Source organism: Procambarus clarkii, chromosome 11 (assembly GCF_040958095.1).
Source record: "Procambarus clarkii isolate CNS0578487 chromosome 11, FALCON_Pclarkii_2.0, whole genome shotgun sequence".
NCBI lineage: Eukaryota > Metazoa > Arthropoda > Malacostraca > Decapoda > Cambaridae > Procambarus > Procambarus clarkii.
This window is the reverse complement of record NC_091160.1, coordinates 36,954,382-36,974,668: the sequence shown is the minus strand read 5'-3', so window position 1 is coordinate 36,974,668 and position 20,287 is coordinate 36,954,382. Positions and strand designations below refer to the sequence as shown.

At 41.0% G+C, this 20,287-nt stretch overlaps 1 protein-coding gene across 2 annotated transcripts in view; it reads left to right on the top strand.

The window, feature by feature from the left end:
• Positions 1 to 3,222: 3,222 nt before the first annotated feature.
• lili (LMBR1-like protein) overlaps positions 3,223 to 20,287 on the top strand; it is a 103,417-nt gene continuing 86,352 nt past the window's right edge. Inside the window, exon 1 of one of the 2 annotated variants that reach the window (XM_045742539.2) lies at positions 3,223 to 3,475. In XM_045742539.2, coding sequence (XP_045598495.1) covers positions 3,374 to 3,475 — 102 coding nt within the window. In that variant the 5' untranslated portion in view covers positions 3,223 to 3,373. The remainder of the gene's footprint in view (positions 3,476 to 20,287) is intronic. The other variant, XM_045742540.2, reaches the window with a different exon arrangement.

Sequence of the window (20,287 nt, the reverse complement as noted above, 5' to 3'; positions counted from 1 at the left end):
TAAAGGAGCTGTAGAAAATAAAGACAAAAATACTTAACAAATTTTTAACTGAAACGAAAAGGTAAGATAGTTATCAGGAGAAAGGATTAAGCTATTACGACTATATAACACTATATAGAGACTATCACTCTATCATCTAATTGAAATGCTTGGACAGCCTAAATGATAGGAGAAATGGTCATTCAGCAATACCCAAACACGGAAAGCTAGTTCCTGAGAGGACAGTACTGTAGTTAGTGTATAGCCAAAGGTACTGGGTTCAATTTCAAGGCAGGACAAAAGCATTTGTGTAACGTTTCCTTTCACCAGGTGCCTCTGTTCACTTAGCAATAAATAGGTTGACCCCAGCTTCCTGTTCTTGTTGTGATAACTGGAGATGATGGCCCTTATGTAAAATTTAGGTAAACATAGTTAATACAGTACAAACAACAATTATGTAACCAGAAATGTCAATGTAATTTTATATAAAGTAGAAATGAAAATGTGACAATGGTAAACACCCACTGGGGGTCTTATTAGGACCTTCGTGTCATCCTCTGTCATTTTTTTGTGTGTGTGGAATTGCTCAAAAGGTGAGTATTTGGTGCACCATAACCTACTACTCACAAATTGCTACCTTGTCTTCCTGACTTGGTGCTTTCTTATGATAATTACCACTCACAGGATGAGTGCGAGATACACAATAAACCATCACTCACATGGATGAGTGTGAGATACACAATAAACCATCACTCACAGGATGAGTTTTTGGTGTACAATGAAGTACTGCTCACACGATGACTATGGGTTGTCCAATAAATACTCATAGAAGGAGTATTTGGTGTACAATAAACTACTGCTCACAGGATGAGCACAGAGTGTACAGTATAATTACCACTGCACAAGATTAGAATGGGATGCTCAATAAACTACCACTTGCACGATGATTATAAGGTGCAACACAAACTATATCACACATGATAGATGTGAGGTGCACAATAAACTACCACTCCCAAAACTCTTGCCCGAAACGCAGTGCGTATTAGTGGCTTTAGGCATTGTATGTACTAGCACTATCTAGAAATCCAACATTATGTTTGTAACTCATCTTGTATGTATGTACCTTTTACCTGAATATACATTTTATTTTATTTTATTTGACTCATCGGGTGAGTATAGAATACACAAACTACCATTCGCAAGGTAAGTATGGTGTGCACAATAAACTACCACTCACAAGATGAGTATGTGATTTACAATAAACTACTGCTCACAAGATGAGCATGTTATGCACAATAAACTACTGCTCACGAGATGAGAATGTGATGCACAATAAACTACTGCTCAGAAGATGAGTATGTGGTACACAATAAACTACCACTCGCAAGATGAGTATGTGGTGCATAATAAACTACTACTCCTCACAAGATGAGTATGGGGTGCACAATAAACTACCGCTTACAAGATGAGTACGTGGTGCACAATAAACTACCCCCTCACAAGATGAGTATGTGGTGCACAATAAACTACCCCCTCACAAGATGAGTATGTGGTGCATAATAAACTACTACTCACAAGATGAGTATGGGGTGTACAATAAACTACCACTCACAAGATGAGTATGGGGTGTACAATAAACTACCACTCACAAGATGAGTATGGGGTGTACAATAAACTATCACTCACAAGATGAGTATGGGGTGTACAATAAACTACCACTCACAAAATGAGTATGGGATGCACAATAAACTACCACTCACAAGATGAGTATGGGGTGTACAATAAACTACCACTCACAAGATGAGTATGGGGTGTACAATAAACTACCACTCACAAGATGAGTATGTGGTGCACAATAAACTACCACTCACAAGATGAATATGTGGTGCACAATAAACTACCACTCACAAAATGAGTATGGGGTGCACAATAAGCTACTGCTCACAAGATGAGTATGAGGTGTACAATAAACTACCACTCACAAAATGAGTATGGGGTGTACAATAAACTACCACTCACAAAATGAGTATGGGGTGTACAATAAACTACCACTCACAAGATGAGTATGGGGTGCACAATAAACTACTGCTCACAAGATGAGTATGGGGTGCACAATAAATTAACGCTCACAATTTTAAGATGAGTATCAAGTGCACCATAAACTCACTCTCACAGGATGAGTATGATGTGCACAGTAAATTACTGCTTCCAATATGAGTATGGGGTGCACAATAAACTACAGCTCCCAGGATTAATAAGTATAGTGTGAATACAAGATTACTATTCACACGATGAATATGGGGGGTGCACAAGTAACTACCGCTCACAGAATGATATCCTGCTGAGTATCATGCTGCTGTATAATATTATTATTTATGTGGTTATGAAGGGTAGGTCTATCTATCATTTGCCTAATCCTATATGAATTATAACTGAGCCTTTAAGCAAATTAATATATTACAAAGGAATCTTACAAAGTGTCATTAACATAAGTGCCAATGATACGTCTGTGCCAATTTAAAAAAAACAGTTATTGTGAAAACGCAGCATGAGAATCATATTATTTTTTTAAACAAAGATTTATATCAAGGATCGCATGTGTGACGCTGAGTCTAGTTTCCGTTTTCTTTGTTATCAGCTTCCCCTTCCCCCTTCTTCCCCCCTACCCCCCCCCCCATCATCCTCACAGAGACCTGTGGATCTTATTGATATATTTTAAAGCTGTGGTGTTGGTCTTGGTCATATTACGAGGCCTTCTTGGTGCGTTTGTTCCCCTCTTTATCCCGTTATGAAATTCTAAGAGGAAAATTATATTATTATTCAGAATATGATTTTATGGCACCACTTGTTTTGTTTACCACAATAAAGCATTTGAGTTGGATTTTATATGGTGATATGAGTATACAAACAGTACAAAATAAAGTATTTGATAAACTTAATGTATAAGTTGATTCTTATTTAATTTTTGATGTTATTTTGTTTTATCACGCTTTCTTTCGTCTATATATAATCGTAAACAGTTATACAATACAGCCAACTCACATGAAAACCGTGTAGTAATATACAAATATAAAACCCGTAATGATTAGTACAAAAAAAATTGTACAGGATTTCAGCAAGTTTAGTAATGCATAAATCACAAATACAATCAGAATAATAACTACAGGAGGTTTAATTTCTGGATGCTTAGCACGTAGTGAGGTGGGAGTTGAGTGAGGGAGCGAGGCGTTGGGGTGGTGGCAACAATGAGGCAGAGGCAAGAGACATAGGGTCAAGATGGAAGGTTGGTTCAGTGTTGTGGTGGGGAGGATGTGGTGAGAGCCACGCAAGGCTCGCGACGCGCTCGGTAAACCATGTGTTGTGACCAACCCGCGGGAATCATGACCACAGGAACATGGGCCACATAAAAAACATAAGTGAATTGCTGCCAGACGAGCCGCTCAAGGACCCGTTCGAGGATGAGATCCACTTCAACAACACAGTCAGGGAATATATTGTAAGTGATCGATTATTTCTGGGCGTTTAAAGCTAATAATTCTAACTTACTTCTCTATGTTAAAACTGCATAGAAAGAGAGGTTTAGTTTGTTATTGTTGTTGGTTTGAGGGACTTATTCTTATGGTTAGCTTTTTTAGTATATGAATGTAGTATATCAAGAGATAGTTGAGCTGATAAGTTTATTATGGTATTCATAGACTATAATTGTAAGGATGTTTTGGATAATACCGTGATCTGTATCTTGCATGAAGTTTTGAAGTCTACACCAGTCTCCGTGGTGTAGTGGTAAGACACTCGCCTGGCGTTCCGCGAGCGCTTTGTCATGGGTTCGTATCCTGGCCGGGGAGGATTTACTGGGCGCAAATCCTTAACTGTAGCCTCTGTTTAACTCAACAGTAAAATGGGTACTTGGTTGTAACGAGTCTTCGCGGCGGGGATCGTATTCCAGGGACCTGCCCGAAACGCTACCCGTACTAGTGGCTGTACAAGAATGTAACAACTCTTGTATATATCTCAAGTCACCCAGTTTGTGGCAGCTTCTCATCATTTTGTTGACCAGGGTTTTGCAAAGTGCTTGGCTTATCCATAAAAAGTTGTTTTATTAACTTTGTAGTTGGTAATTGTGTTGTAGCTATGCACTGAACAATGTGTTATACATGTGGTAATGTATTGATGTATTGTGGGTTAGATGGTGTTTTTATTACATCTGGCAAATTCCTGTTTAAACCATTTGCTCTGTGAATTGGAGTTTCCAACTCTCCTCATATAATGTAACAATACCGGTTAAACTCTTAGTACAGTATTTTCTCTTCAAACTTGTAACACACTAACCCCTTAAGCACACATGAAGAATTAGGTAGATTTCCTGATGTACGTAATTTTTCATAATCAAATTTAAATGTTTATTCGGGTAAAAGAACATACATTGAAGATGAGTTACAAACATAATGTTGGATTTATAGATAGAGCTAGTACATACTATACCTAAAGCCACTAATACCCACAGCATTTCGTGCAAATTTGTTAATTGTTATTTGTCATAAAATATTGTTTATTGATGTTAGGGAAAATAGAACAAAAATTCTACTCATTATAGTTTGGCAGTACTGTGAAGAATTTTGCGTCAAATTCTGAGGGGTAATTTTACAATTACCTATTTGCAATAGATTTCTCCTCATCACTAATATCTTCCCTGTCGATAAATTCCCTTGAAATTTGTCAAGGCATCAATGGTTTTGAGCATGGGTGTTGGACAATAGACTTAACATGGTGCCCATCTGTTTACTAGGGTCCAGGAAGGAAACTAGACTTTCAGGTTTTTTTTCAATATAGCAAACGATTGCCAGGGGTCTCTAGTGCTCGTTGACATCAACATAAATTTGGTGGGTGTTTTGGATATTATATTTGAATTATTATTATAATTATATTATGGGGCACTGATCGGCACACTAGCACCCTATCACTTGAGGGCTAACATTATTCAATTGCATTAAAATTCATGAATGTTATGTTTGATTAGCTACCGAGCCCATAATCTTTGGAAAAATATGCTGTGTATCGGTTCATTATTTCTTACAGAAAATCTCTTCTTTTGTGAATGAGAGACAAATATCAAACAGCATATGACCTACTCACATTCTGCATAATTTAATCAACCCCAAACCTAACCTTATTTCACTTAATAGTACATATGCTAAAAAAAAGTGAATAAAAACTTTGCCAAAAAAAAAAAAAAGATGTTTTACATTGACAAATACAGAAGCAGATACAGTATCTTATTAATTTTCCCTGGAATGCAATCCATTCCAGGGAAATGGAATTGATTAAATTAATTGATTAAAAGTCAGGACTCATACCTCGGAATTCTCAATCGTGCGTCGAGAACGAACCCGACTGTACCACCGGGACCATCTATACTACACCCTCTATCTGTACATAGAACCCACATAATTTTATGATTATCTGGCTGCTGAGGCGATAATCATAGACCTAGATTCTTCATCCACCACTTATTTAGATATGGAAAATCTTGTTATCTATTATGAGAAAAATGGTAGGTGTGAATTGGCTTCATGTACTCTGCTTAACCTAACCAAACCTAGTAAGATTTACATTAGGTGCCCCCCCCCCACCCCACCTCTTTCAAAAATAAAAAATAAAATATTTGGTGCACTGTATGTCGAGGTAGATTGCTTGAGGTTTTTACACACTTATCTCTATAGTTTAATGCTGTATACTGAACTGCTATAATTGTTTCAACAGTTTATTTAATATTTCTCCAATCCACATATTTAAACATGGTTTGGAAATTTGATAGCATTTTCTCCTCATAATGATCTTTATGTGGTCCACAGACTACAGCTATCCAGAACCCCTCGTAGATCTCTCTCCTTTTCATATGTTCTTATTAATATCTTTAAACAATTTGTAGGTGACCTGTGACTTGTTATCCCATATTATGGATTCCATTATGGAATGCTTATTTTTATTGAATTCTATATTCCATGTGTTACTCCACACATTTATTTAGTCTAGGTCATTTTCGAGAGCAGTAAAGTCATCAAAGTCCCTGACTCTCCTTGTGTACTCACCTAGTTGTGTGTGTGTGTGTGTGTGTGTGTGTGTGAGACTAATTACCCAAGTGTAATTACAGTACCAAAGTCTAGTTACAGGATGAGAGCTATGCTCGAGGTGCCCTGTCTTCTCTATAATCTTTGTCATATGATGCTTTGAAACCGCAGATGGTGTTGGCATCAACCATCTTCTTTAAATTTAAAATACCCAGTAATTTGCAGACGAGGAATCACAATAACGTGGCTGAAGTATGTTGACCAGACCACACACTAGAAGGTGAAGGGACGATGACGTTTCAGTCCGTCCTGGACCATTCTCAAGTCGATTGTGAAACGTCGTCGTCCTTTCACCTTCTAGTGTGTAGTCTGGTCAAAATACCCAGTAATTTGTTTTGTTGGGGGTACAGGCAACCTCTGTACGTATATGCATTAGGCTTGTATTGATCCCCCCCCCCCCCAAGGTTTGAATTACTGACTTTCCCCAGGATGCAACCCACACAACAATAGGTACCCAGATTAACTCCTAAGTACCTATTTACTGCTAGGTGAACAGAGGCATTAGGTGAAAGGAACACGCTCAATCATTTCTGCCCCACCGGGGATTCGAACCCAGAATCCCTAATTATGAGTCGAGAACAAACCCAACTGCATTACTTTTCATATGTTTTTATTTTGGCATCTTTGATTTCTTAGCTTATATCTAAGGCTCTTGTTCTTGAATTTGCAGGTTTTAAAAATTCCTCCATGTGAAATGTGATGATTCCTGTCACTATTTTGTGTGTGGTGATAATATCACCTCTTTTACTTCTGTCTTCTGTGTTTGGCATATTTAATACCTCCAGCCTCTCCACATAGCTCTTGTTTTTCAATTCTGGAAACCATGTCTTAGGATGTCTTGGCACCCTTTCTAGTTGATTGATATACTTTTTGAGATATAGACACTATATAACTGCTACATTTTCCTTTTCTGATCTCACAAAAGTTATAAACAATTTACCTAGTGTTTTTGTACTACTGTATATTTAAAAATGTTTCTGACGTTTAAAAGCATAGGGTAGGTTTCTCTCAAAAGATGTGGTACTATGGTGATAGCTTACTCTCCAGAACCACCCCTAGGTCTCTTCCTCGGGTTGAGTTCTGTAATATATTTTTTACATAATTTGTGGGGTTGCTTGTCACCTGTTTTCCCTGCTCCACATTCCATAATATGGCATTTATTCACGTTGAATTCAGTCTGCTGTATTTTACTTATTTACTTTTGTCAAGGTCATCTTAGGACATGGCAATCATTCAAGTCTTTTATTTTTGCTAAAGTCAGCATCATCAACAAACATATTCATATACAGAACAGTAATTTTGTATTCCCTCCGGTAGAGTAGATACAGATGCAAAAGTTCTTTTGTCTGCTCCTGGAAACCATTTTTTTACGCTCCCAGGAACTATTTTTCCGATACCATCTCACATAGGTATTCTTCAGTATAATACCTGTAATACAAGTTTGGCAGCTAAAGCAGCATGTAATAAACATGAAATTGACCTAGACATACTGTGTATTCAGATGGTGGTATTTCTCATGAGCCACATACAACTCGAAAAGGTTTCCTGTACCTTGTAACAACCCGATGTTGTACATTAGCCATTGTACAATATTAATATGAATTAATGCAATTCAATTCCTTATGCAACTTGGTGCAGAAGTCACCTTGCTTATGTTGTGTGCATTTAACTGAGAGCAGCCTCCGTGGTGCAGTGGTAAAACACTCGCCCAGCGCTTTGACCTGGGTTTGTATCCTGGCCGGGGAGGATTGACTGGGCGCCAGTCCTTAACTGTAGCCTCTGTTCACTCAGCAGTGAATGGGTACCTGGTTGTTAAACGATTTGGCGGGTCGTATTCGGGGAAAAATTAGGATTAAGGACCTCGAAATGCTATGCTTCCTAGTGGCTTTACAAGAATGTAAGAACTCTTGTATGTAAAAAAAAAAATGAGAAATATCCACATTCTCCACATGCATATGTTTGAAATATCAGAGATACTAAGACAGTTGTATAAGACTCGGTGAGGTAAGGGGTGATGAAATATAAATTTTTTTGCTCCAGGAATCCCTTTTTTTCCACTCCTAGAATCCTTTTTTTTTTCTCTCTTGGAATCCTTGTTTTTTCCCACTCTTGGAATCTTTTTTTCCACTCCTAAAATCCTTGTTTTTCCCACTCCTGGAATCCCCTTTTTCCACTACCAAAATCCCTTTTTTCCACTACCAAAATCCCATTTTAACATTCCCAGAATCCCTCTTATTCCATTCCAGAATCCCCCTTTTCTGTTCCCGGACTCCCCTTTTCTCCAATCCCAGAATACAGTATCTCATTTTTCCATTCCTGAAAATTTTTCCCCCATTTTGTTCCCAGAATTTCCCCCATTTCCATTCCCATATTTCCCTCTCCTTTTGCTGGGTCACTGGATGAAGTTAGTACGGCACCACTGAAGCCTCGGAGCACTGATTAAGTTTGTTTTATCAGTACAGTACTGGTATTATAATTATAAATATTACTTGCACCAGTATGAGAATAATAATGATAATCAAATATCAAGAATTATTTGTACTGAGTTTTACTGAGTTTTTACCGAGTTTTACTGAGTCTAAGTTTCTCTTTACAAGGCACTAGGTGATAAGTGCCTTGCCAGCTTTTGCGATTTGTAAACAAATGTTTTACCAAGACAGTAAAACTTATCGAGGGTGCTGCAGCTTGTCTTAACAGAGATCTTCTTGGATACCTCAGCCTTGCTTGTAAGATTTCCTTCCTGGTGCAAACGATTGTTCGGTAGTCAGCAGTGTTTGAGGGTTAACTGTGCATTTTGCGATGCCAGCCGTATTGTGCAGACCATCCTCCTGTTTAGTTAGTACTTACAGTAACGATGAGGACCATAGTATATATATATTTTTTTTTTTGAGATATATACAAGAGTTGTTACATTCTTGTACAGCCACTAGTACGCGTAGCGTTTCGGGCAAGTCCTTAATCCTATGGTCCCTGGAATACGATCCCCTGCCGCGAAGAATCGTTTTTTCATCCAAGTACACATTTTATTGTTGCGTTAAACAGAGGCTACAGTTAAGGAATTGCGCCCAGTAAATCCTCCCCGGCCAGGATACGAACCCATGACATAGCGCTCGCGGAACGCCAGGCGAGTGTCTTACCACTACACCACGGAGACTACCATATATGACGTAATGGACAATTAGAAAGTAGAAATCGTTACTATTGAATTTGGACAAACCAGAAAATGTTTTGTATTTATGTTGCAAAGAAAACCTAAAAGACAAAAAATAGTGAATAGTACTAAATTCTATTTAATTGCCTTTTGCGTCAATGTTTGTACTATGATGCACATTGTTACAAAAAAGTACCATGTAAACAGGAGGTACTTGTATTGTCGAATGAACAAAAATGGACAGAAAGGCCTACTGCATGTTTGAGGAAATCTATGGATGAGGTATAAATATTTGTGTATGGGAAAATACTGTATAAAACTACTCTAGCAAGATAAAATTATGTATTAAATTAATGGATTAAAAAGGTTAAGGTTTTTTAGAAATGATACGAAATGATACTTCAAGTAACTATTTTGACAGATTTTGTCCATTCCGTAATTCTCTGTAATGATGTAGGTAGCACATTTTAAGATATAAAAGTTTGTAATGCATTAACATTGCGAATCATGTCATACACTGTTGCGCACTAGAGAGACGAGGAAGGGCCAACAGGAGAGAGGGAGTGCCATGGTGTCACTGATAGCGTGGTGCCAGACACATGTGTGGGCTGCTTAATGTCACCCACCAACTGAGTACAAACATGGCTTCTCTTGTCTGCTTAATAGGATGCAACCTTTTTTGTTTAGCTTGTTACATTAACAAGATGTTGCATGCTAGAATGTTGAGTATTCACACGGTGTACGTGTACTCACCTAGTTGTGTTTGCGGGGGTTGAGCTCTGGCTCTTTGGTCCCGCCTCTCAACAGGTGTACAGATTCCTGAGCCTATTGGGCTCTATCATATCTACACTTGAAACTGTGTATGGAGTCAGCCTCCACCACATCACTGCCTAATGCATTCCATTTGTCAACCACTCTGACACTAAAAAAGTTCTTTCTAATATCTCTGTGGCTCATTTGGGCACTCATGCCTAACTGTTATTTGGTAGTGTCAGAGACCTTTGTGTGTGGGTGTCGGCCGTCGCTGGCACAGTGCTTCCTGTTGCCCCATTGTGGCACAAGGTCAACTTATATTCTAGTTCCCTTGACATTAATTGAGGCTACCATATACAGGCAGGTCCAGAGTTTCCCGGCACGGGGCCGAGTATCCGACGCATATTAAATACCACACACCGTTGACCTGCTAGTTAGTAAACCGCACGTGTAGACTGTCCTGGCTTCACACCAGCGATTAAGTACGTGCAATATGAATGAATTAAAGGGAATAGCCAGGTTAGTGTGTTCAGTCATGGTTTGTAATGTGAGTAGGAGTTCAAAAATAGCCTAAAGTATTATTATATCTACGTCATCACTGCTCCTTAAACATCCCTATTATATCCTAGTTTAACATCCTGCCCTGTCTTAACCTAAGACGAATAATTAGAGGCAATTTTGTGTGTCATGTTTCAATGTGTGCAAGTTGTGTGACGTCATCGTTTTAACTCTTTTGAGGATCTTTTTGGATACTACTGTAGTTTATTCAGGTGTACCGCAAGTGTCTCAGCATAATAGTTTTCCCTCCCTATTGGTTCTTTAAACTTAAATGACATACTTTAGATTATTCGTAAATGTCTTTACATTATTTATAATTTGTGAATTCGACTTTCCTCATATACCCCGCTAATGTCTCGATTAAATTAGTTCGCTCGCTGATGCCTGGCACTTTTTTATGGAGTGGGCCAGTCTGTTATAAATGTGGTGCAGTAGGACAAATTAAAGCATCATAATATTGACGTTTAGTGACCATCGGTCTCGATTGGTTATATAGGTGGGTTGTGCGGGTTCGTTTCTCGTTCGACATAAAACTACATTTTTTTTTTTGTATAGTGTGTCAGATAGGGAGAAGCGTACTTGTTGCTTGGCTAGCTGGCCGAAGCTTGGTACCTTGGACCGTAGTCTTGCTGACAACAACACGAGGCAGAGAAAATGGCATTACCCAGAAATGAGACGTGTGTATGTGTGTGTATATGTAGTATATATACATATAGCACACACACACACACGATCCAAGAGGTAGAGTCCGATCCTGCAGGCACACATAGGTGAGTACACACACACACACACACACACACAAATAAGGAAGTGTGACTAATCTAAGAAAAAGCCCATGACAATATCCGACCGAACTCTCTCTCTTGGCCGCACTTGGCTGAGAGGAATGTAACTGTGTTAGCGCGCTTAGGCTACATTATACGCCAGAGTTGTGTACCTTTTGTTTGCCTCTTTCCCAGTCTTGCTGAACTGCGTCCACAAGTGCGTTTTAAAAATATATATACGCAATAGTTCCTCGGTACCTAGGAGGCCTCCTGGTCGAGGACTGGGCCGCGGGGACGCTAAGCCCCGAAATCATCTCAAGATAACCTGCTTTCAGGATTTTATTCACATGCCCTAATGCCCAGTGGTTTCAGTATAGTAGTCGACGCGCTCAACTTGCAGTCGAGGATACATAGTCCGATTGCCAGCCAGGACAGAAATGGTTGGGCACCTTTCCTTTTACCTGATGCACCTACTCACTTAGCCGTAAATATCAGGCATCCTGTCTCTGGCATCAGGAATTAGGCCTGGATATTATGTATTTGTATTATATGTTAATTATTCCTTATAACATGACACAACTTTGTTCATACCGTGAGACATGTCGGCTACAGTTTGGAACATCTAGTTATTGGATTTTCTTTGCTAGGAAAGGCCTAGCGAGGCGGCCAGCTGGCAGGCTTGAAGGTCCAACTGCCCTTGTGTGGGTTGGTGACTGTTATCCTGCTCCCCCCCCCCTCACTCATCTCCCCTCCCCCCTCCCCCTAACTCCCGCCTCAGACTCATTGAACTCACACCGTCTGTGCACTCCTGGCATTGAACGCACATAGTAGTGACACCCAGAAAATAGTCAGTGATATTCGAATGAATGTTTTAGCTGCTAAAGAAAACAGATTTGAAATTAAATTCCTATGGATACCATCACATGTTGGCATCTCAAGGCATGAATACTGTTGATATGCTTGCTAAGACAGCCTGTAGAAAATCAGTGGTAGAAATTGATATGGGTGTTTCATTAGCAGTGACAAAGAGAATACTTGAACAAATATCTGATGAAGATCTCACTGAAAGACCTGAAAGTTGTAGCATTAAATATTATGATAGATATCGCGAGGAGACATTCACATATGGGACTAATAGAACAAGAACCCGGCAATGTGATGTTATAGTGGCCAGAATACGCCTGGGATATAGACGTATCTGGCAGCTTTCTCAAAATCCAAATGTCGAGCACACAATGTGTCAACTTTGTGAAAGAGAAAACATGCACTCTCTTGAACATTATATTGTAGAATGTCCCATATTGACTGACTTTCGCCCTCCTGGGCTAAGGTATGCTGAACTGTGTAGTTACTATATGAGTACTGGAACACTTGATGATATATTGGACTTGTACCCAAGATTGACAATGTAATGTATCAATTATACAATGTATGTATGTGATGTAACTATATAACCTGAGCTTGTAAAAGCACCTTTATCATCTTCAGTGATTAAGTGCTTAATTACACACTAGTTTCTTTATCAGCTATCTTACCCTGTCAGAGTAAAAGAGACAAATGTATGTGAATGCATGTGTATGTATATATGTATGTATATGTGTGTGTATGTATATGTATGTGTATAAAGTATATATGGAAGCTGATCAGAATTACATTTCACCTTTGTAAATGTACATTAATGACACTATGTAAAAGACACATCAAACACTTTATGTAGGGCATACGTAAATCTGTGTATCTATGTATTTACGTATGTAGGTTAGCTTAGCATTTTAAAAGCACCGAATCACCTTCTGTGGTTGAGTGTTCAATAAACCCTTGAACTATATGTTTAACACTTCTCTAACCCTGTCCATGGAGTACAGAAGAAAATTATATATGCTGGTTAGCATTGTAAATGTGTGCTGATTGATTGACAGTTGAGAGGCGGGACCAAAGAGCCAGAGCTCAACCCCCGCAAGCACAACTAGGCGAGTACAGACGCCATCACCCCACACCTATGTGACAGTACTGGAGGGTATTCTAGAGGCGGCCGGATAAGAGTCCTTATATAGGTCGTCGCTGTACGTGCGTGCTAAGACTCCGGAATCTCCTCAGTTTATCTAAATCTGTTTTTACTTTGTTATTCTGTCATCGTCGTGAATTTTAATTGTTGTTCTGTTAATGTTGAGTCTTTGAGTCCCAGTAATAATACGAGTCCAACTGCTGCTTTGGTCTTTTTGGTCGGTAGCGACTTTAATAGTCCTGTTTGGCATATTATTTGAGTGACGTCTTGAGCGTATATGGGATGTATCCGCCATTTTGAGGTTGGGGGCAGGTCAGCATATCTTGAGGTTATCTTGAGATGATTTCGAGGCTTTAGTGTCCCCGCGGCCCGGTCCTCGACCAGGCCTCCAACCCCAGGAAGCAGCCCGTGACAGCTGACTAACACCCAGGTACCTATTTTACTGCTTAGCATGTTGAAAAGCGTGGGGGGAGAGGCAGCTTGCTTGTGGTACTCCGCTTTTCAATTCGATTATGTCAGCCAAGGAGCTAGCTGCCGATATCGAGCTAGGCTGTTGTGTTGCTGATGTAGCTGCGCACCGGGGCGGTTAATGCTTGGAAGCCCCTAGCTTAGATAGCGTCTGTTTTAAGCCTGTGTCCCAGACTTTGTGGAAAGCTGTCGTCGACATACCTCTGAGCACTATAATCCACTGCTCATTTTTACGGCATTGTTTAGATAAACTGTGCATTTGCCAAGCCGCCCCCTTACACCCCACCACCTCTCCCCTGCACCCCAACCACAACCGTTGTTGTTGTTATAGATTCAGCTACTGGGAACAAAGAGGTCCAAGTAGCACGGGCTATGGTGAGCCCGTAGTGGACTTACCTGGCACAGGAGCGGGGCTGTAACTTGAACCACCACCACCACCAGTCAGCGCGGCTTGTGTACCAACACTGCCTCTCCCCTCCCCTCCCCCCTCACCAAATTGTCAACACACATTGTTCAGTCATACGAGACCTTAGGACGTCGCCTGTTGTATTATGGGTAATATATCGTCTGACACGGACGGTCCGACGGAGCGGAATATATTAACTGAGAGAGAGGGAGGGGAGGGAGAGGGAGGGGAGGGAGAGGGAGAGAGAGGGAGAGGGAGAGGGAGAGGGAGAGAGAGGGAGAGGGGGAGAGAGAGGGAGAGAGAGGGAGAGGGAGGGAGAGGGAGGGAGAGAGAGAGAGAGAGAGAGGGGGGGGGGGAGGGGGGGGGTTTACTATGTTACGGGTTATTCATGCCCGTGCTACCTCTTGGGTGGCCTAATCCTTATCAATCAATCGGGTACTATCTCTGTATACACACTTAAAGTTTACTTCAGTGGGAGGGGGGGGGGGCAATGTTCAGGACTAAAGTATATTTGCTGGTTGGTCAGTAAGCTAGTGTGGTGGCCATAATAGCCCTCCAGGAGGTTGAAGGACGTTAAGTCCAACCCCCCCCCCCCCCAAACTAACCAATTCATAACCCTATAGTCAGTTCATCGGTCCTTCCTACATGGGCATTGTTTGCCCAGTTATTTTGTCCATATTCAACCACATCAACTCCCCAACAAAAATCAACGTTTTAACACAATAAATTGGTTCACGAAAATAAGGACCTCCCAAGTCCCATCCTTTCCAAGTCCCTTGGAATAAAAAGTTAAGCTAAGCAGGCCCCCCATAATTGCCAGGAGCTGAGCATATATTTTTTCCATTGTGCTAATCTAATGGTATCATAATTAAATATTAAGGACTTACATTTCTATAAGATAGGTGGGTGTTGCATCACTGTCAAAGTCACTGTTCCGTCGTCACTGTCCTGACCATTGTCACTGCTCTCCGTGTTTCTGCCAGAGTGGTGCAATGTTCCTAACCCGAGTAAACTATTAGGCTCGTGGTCTTTGAGGGGATGTTGTGACCCAACCCGTTCTCGCACTTGCTTATAGTCAATATTTTACTTATGAATAAGTACATATGTGATATATTAATTGATTGTGAATATTTGAGTTTACCTGAAAAGCTGAATAGAAAACCACGACCTAACCTAACCTTCTTAGTATGTTAAGATAAGCATTTTATTGCTTCTTAATTACAATTGGTACTTAACCTATACCTATATTGATATTACAGTTTTATAAAAATAATAAAACAAGACTAAAATATTTAAATTGTAAAGTAACTCAGGATATCAAATTTTGTATAAAATCTCTATTGTTTAATAAAACTGAAAAATAAATCCCTAATATTTAAACTTGTGTATAGCGAATCGGGAGGAAAAGTTAGTGCCTTGGAAAAAAAAACTTGGAATATACCACATATGTACTTACTCATAAGCAAAATATTGACTATAAGCAATAAGTCATATATGTGCTGTCTTGTGCGAGAGCGGGTTCTGTGACCTCAAGGCTTCCCCCCTCAGACTCGTCTGTTGAACTTCCTGTTGTGGCGTGTTTTACTGCTGTGGCTGTGGTTCTTCCTGGGCTTAAGAGTGTTTGTAAGTACAAGTAGCTGAAGTAAGCGCGCCAGCATACATTTTAGGTAAGCAGCGCGTCTTTAAGGCAATATTCAGACGCGTCACAGAAGAGACACGTAAGTTGTCTACTTAATCGGAGGTGAGAGTTTCAAGCCCGCCATCTGGGCTGGTTGATTGATACCTGGTTGATGGGGTTCTGGGAGTTCTTCTACTCCCCAAGCCCGGCCCGAGGCCAGGCTTGACTTGTGAGAGTTTGGTCCACCAGGCTGTTGTTGCTTGGAGCGGCCCGGTCTCGCAGCTCTCAGCAGCTGTTGTTATAGATTCAGCTACTCGGAACAAGTTCCAAGTAGCACGGGCTATGGTGAGCCCGTAGTGGACTTACCTGGCACAGGAGCGGGGCTGAGAGATAGGGAAACGCGACCTCTCACTAGAGTTTATACCTTGAGGGGAGGAAGTGAGGTAGGTAAGCTAGCGAATGTTGACCTGTGGGGTAAGAGGGGGGTGGGTAGGGCTAGGTAAGAACCCTTCCCTCAACCCATCTGCTATGTAAATCCCAGCTGTTGGGAAAGACCATGATGTGCTTTTTTTTGAGCATTTAAGACTCCGTGTTGAGTTGTCGTTAATCTAGTTTGTATAAGGTTGTTTATAGCGGGATTGTGTCAGTTAAATTGCGTCATGCGCTTTTTTTTTTTAATAGCCATAGGGTACCAAAATGAAGGTGAGGCTAATCTGTCCAAATTCTCTCCAAGCAGTCTTATCAAGTCTTAAGGCAGCTTACTTTTTATGATGGTAACGTGTATTGTTATTGGTGGTGTGTGTGTGTGTGTGTGTGTGTGTGTGTGTGTGTGTGTGTGTGTGTGTGTACTCACCTATATGTACTCACCTATATGTGCTTGCAGGATCGAGCATTGACTCTTGGATCCCGCCTTTCTAGCTATCGGTTGTTTACAGCAATGATTGTGTGTGTGTGTGTGTGTGTGTGTGTGTGTGTGTGTGTGTGTGTGGCGGGGTGCTGTCCTCTCGGTGCGTGGTGGTGGTGGGTTTCTCCCGGTGGTATGTGGGACACCTAGTTGTGCGCACAGGGTTGAGCAATAGCTCCCCAACCCCGCCTCTCCATCTGGACCTTGTAATAACGGATATCCTATACCGTAAGAGTTGAAGGTTAGTACAAGAATCCCGTGTGTTTACGGCGTCACTAAATTGATGTACCCGAACCTAACATGAGGATCCAGGAATTGAAAACGGGTTCACGTTAATTTTGCCAGGCGCTGTGTTTTTTTTTTTAGCACATTAGTTTCTAGTTTTAGGGGGGCCAAATACGACGTACTATTTCTTAAGGTTATCTTGAGAAGATTTCGTGACTTAGCGTCCCCGCGGCCCGGTCGTCGACCAGGCCTCCTTTTTTTGTTACACACCCCTCAGGAAGCAGCCCGTAGCAGCTGTCTAACTCCCAGGTACCTATTTACTGCTAAGTAACAGGAGCACCAGGGGTGAAAGTAATATTTTACCCTATTTGTCTCTGCCTCCACCGGGGATCGAACCCGGAACCTCAGGACTACGAATCCGAAGCGCTGTCCACCCAGCTGTCAGGCGCGGGTATGTGACTTGCCCATATATCTAGTGCGACTGTACAATAGAATCGAGGCAAAACATGTGATGTAATTTTATGAAACTGGGTAAATACAAATATTACATAATGGGAGCTTGGTTAATGGAGTGTTGGCATAATCTAATGGCTCCCCTGCCCCCCCCCCCCCCCGCGGATATTTTGTTAGGTAAGGCCCCTACCCGTCTTTCACCCCCTCCCTCCCCCCTCCCTTATAAGATACTGAGACATCAAGTTAAAGCTGGACCTTTAACTAAGGCCTTGAGGGAGGGCCGAGACTCGTCCCGTCCTTACCTTGTCGTGATTGCGTTGGATTGCGAGGGTTGAGTGTGTGTGTGTACGTGCGTCCGTCCGTCTGTGTCCGTCCAGTCGGGTTTAAACCCTGTAGCGGTGTGGCCATTATGACGTGTGTGTGTGTGTGTATATATATATATATATATATATATATATATATATATATATATATATATATATATATATATATATATATATATATATTGTGACGATAATCTCCTTCAAGAGATTGAGCCTGCTCTTCCCTCCAAAAGACGTCGACATAAACATCTATATAAAACTACTATGGAAGAAATGTCCAACAACGACAACAACATCTCCAAGGTTTGCCAGAGAGCAAAACGTATGCAGCCAGGAACACCTGCTTCACCTCAAACCGCCAAACTACCTGTCTTGTTGCCGGCTCCTCGCTGATTGGCCGCCGGTCTGGCTGCAACTGCACTCCACCCACCATACTACTTGATGTCTGGGGCCGTCACGACCTCAGTCTTCAGAATATTCAGTGCTTTCATACGGTTAACACTTCTTCCTGGTAGACTAAGCTTTGGCTTACGTGTACTAAGAGAGGCGATAGCTTAAAGCCAATATTCCTGCACCTCTCATTTTATTGTACATTGCACAGCTTGTTATTGCTCCCTTGTCTTAACGTAACTTTTCATTTTGTCCTTTAATTATTCTTATTATTTTGATTGATTGATTTTATTATATGAATTTGTATGTCCATTTTATTCATGTTTTGTTTATTTAACGTAATTAAAATTGCATTGTTAAAATTTACTTGTGTTTTGTGTGTCTTCTCCTTACCTTACCACAGACGAAGTTCCAGATTTTCTATTTTTTTTTTGTATTCTATGTGACGAGGCCATACCCCTAGCTTTGAACAGCCGAACACCAACGCGTTACCGTCACAATATATATATATATATATATATATATATATATATATATATATATATATATATATATATATATATATAAATAAATAAATAAATAAATATATATATGTGTGTGTGTGTGTGTGTACGGATTAACACACATGCATAGGTGTAATCAGATATACATAGGTGTAAACAAATATACATGTAAACCAAACAAAATACAAGTGAACTACTATAACTGCATGTAAGCATATACATTCAGTCGCACCCTCGTCTCGCCATATATAATCGAGGAGCAGTTGCACCCATGTATAAATATGTATAACATGGAGAGGGGGGGGGTTGAGGTGTATTTCAAGACTGCCATTCTCTCTATTTGTGAACCCCATTTTACCCATCTGCCGTTGTGGGGGAGGTCGGGGGACCCATTAGTTTGTTTATACCGGACCACTGTGTTAATTTTGGACTGGTGTCAATGGGTTAGCTGACTGCTTTGTGAGCAAATCCACCAGGGTCGTGACGAGGATTCGAACCTGCGTCCGGGAGCATCCTTTGTGAGCTCAGAGGTAGTGGGGTGGAAAGGTGAAAGAGAGTATTTGTTCATGTATATGAACAATAGTTCCACGAGACTATAGGGTTATAGTCCAGTGGAACCGCCTACCCGCCGCCGATGCCTTGAATGTCAAAAGCGGTGTTGAATTTCAAAATCTTGCTGGATAAAATCAGCGGGGAAAATGGGGATCGGGGTGGGAGCTTGGACAAGCCGCCGGCTTCTTGTCCTCGTGGAGGTCACTAGAGGGATAGTGGCCCTCAGGTAAATTCAGGCAAATATGAAGCTCTTGTGATTTCATTGTATGTGTTTTGTTAGTGTAGATGAGTGTATAACCCCTGAACCGACATTCATTTATTTTCTCTTTCTCTCTTTCTTTTTATACTCGCTATATCAGGCACCAGCTGGTGACTTGGCTCCAGCTGGTTTACTCTGTGCCAGGTGGCTCTGCGTGTGTGTGTGTGTGTGTGTGTGTGCGTGTGCATTTTTGTGTTTGACAGCCAAGTGTGCCTCGTGTTGGACACACATTAACTCTGTCTTCTAATACCGTCTCATCTCAAGCAGAAACCCTTTGAGTAAGATTTTTGGCAGCCCTGTGATTGGCTTCCTGGCAGCCCTGTGATTGGCTTCCTGGCAGCCCTGTGATTGGCTTCCTGGCAGCCCTGTGATTGGCTTCCTGGCAGCCCTGTGATTGGCTTCCTGGCAGCCCTGTGATTGGCTTCCTGGCAACCCTGTGATTGGCTTCCTGGCAACCCTGTGATTGGCTTCCTGGCAACCCTGTGATTGGCTTCCTGGCAGCCCTGTGATTGGCTTCCGGATACACCAATGTGCTTCCGGGTATCCTGATTAAAAAAAAATATCCAATCAGAATTCTGGGATTAATTCTAACTGGTTCGTCTCCTCTGAACAAATTCTCCAATTGGTTCTTCCCATCGACATCTTCATCTTCTCCTACAGTAACCAACGGCAGAGGTTCCTTTCGTTATTAGAGCTTTAGCGTCCTCTCGTTAGCAATTGCAAATTGTAATGTTGTGAGTATTTTTTTTTTTTTTTTTTTATACTTCTTGGACCATTGGGAGATCGTGTTGGGATCCAAGGTATTGTGGTTTGAACTTTATATGTTAAGGACGAGGTGTAGTTTTTTT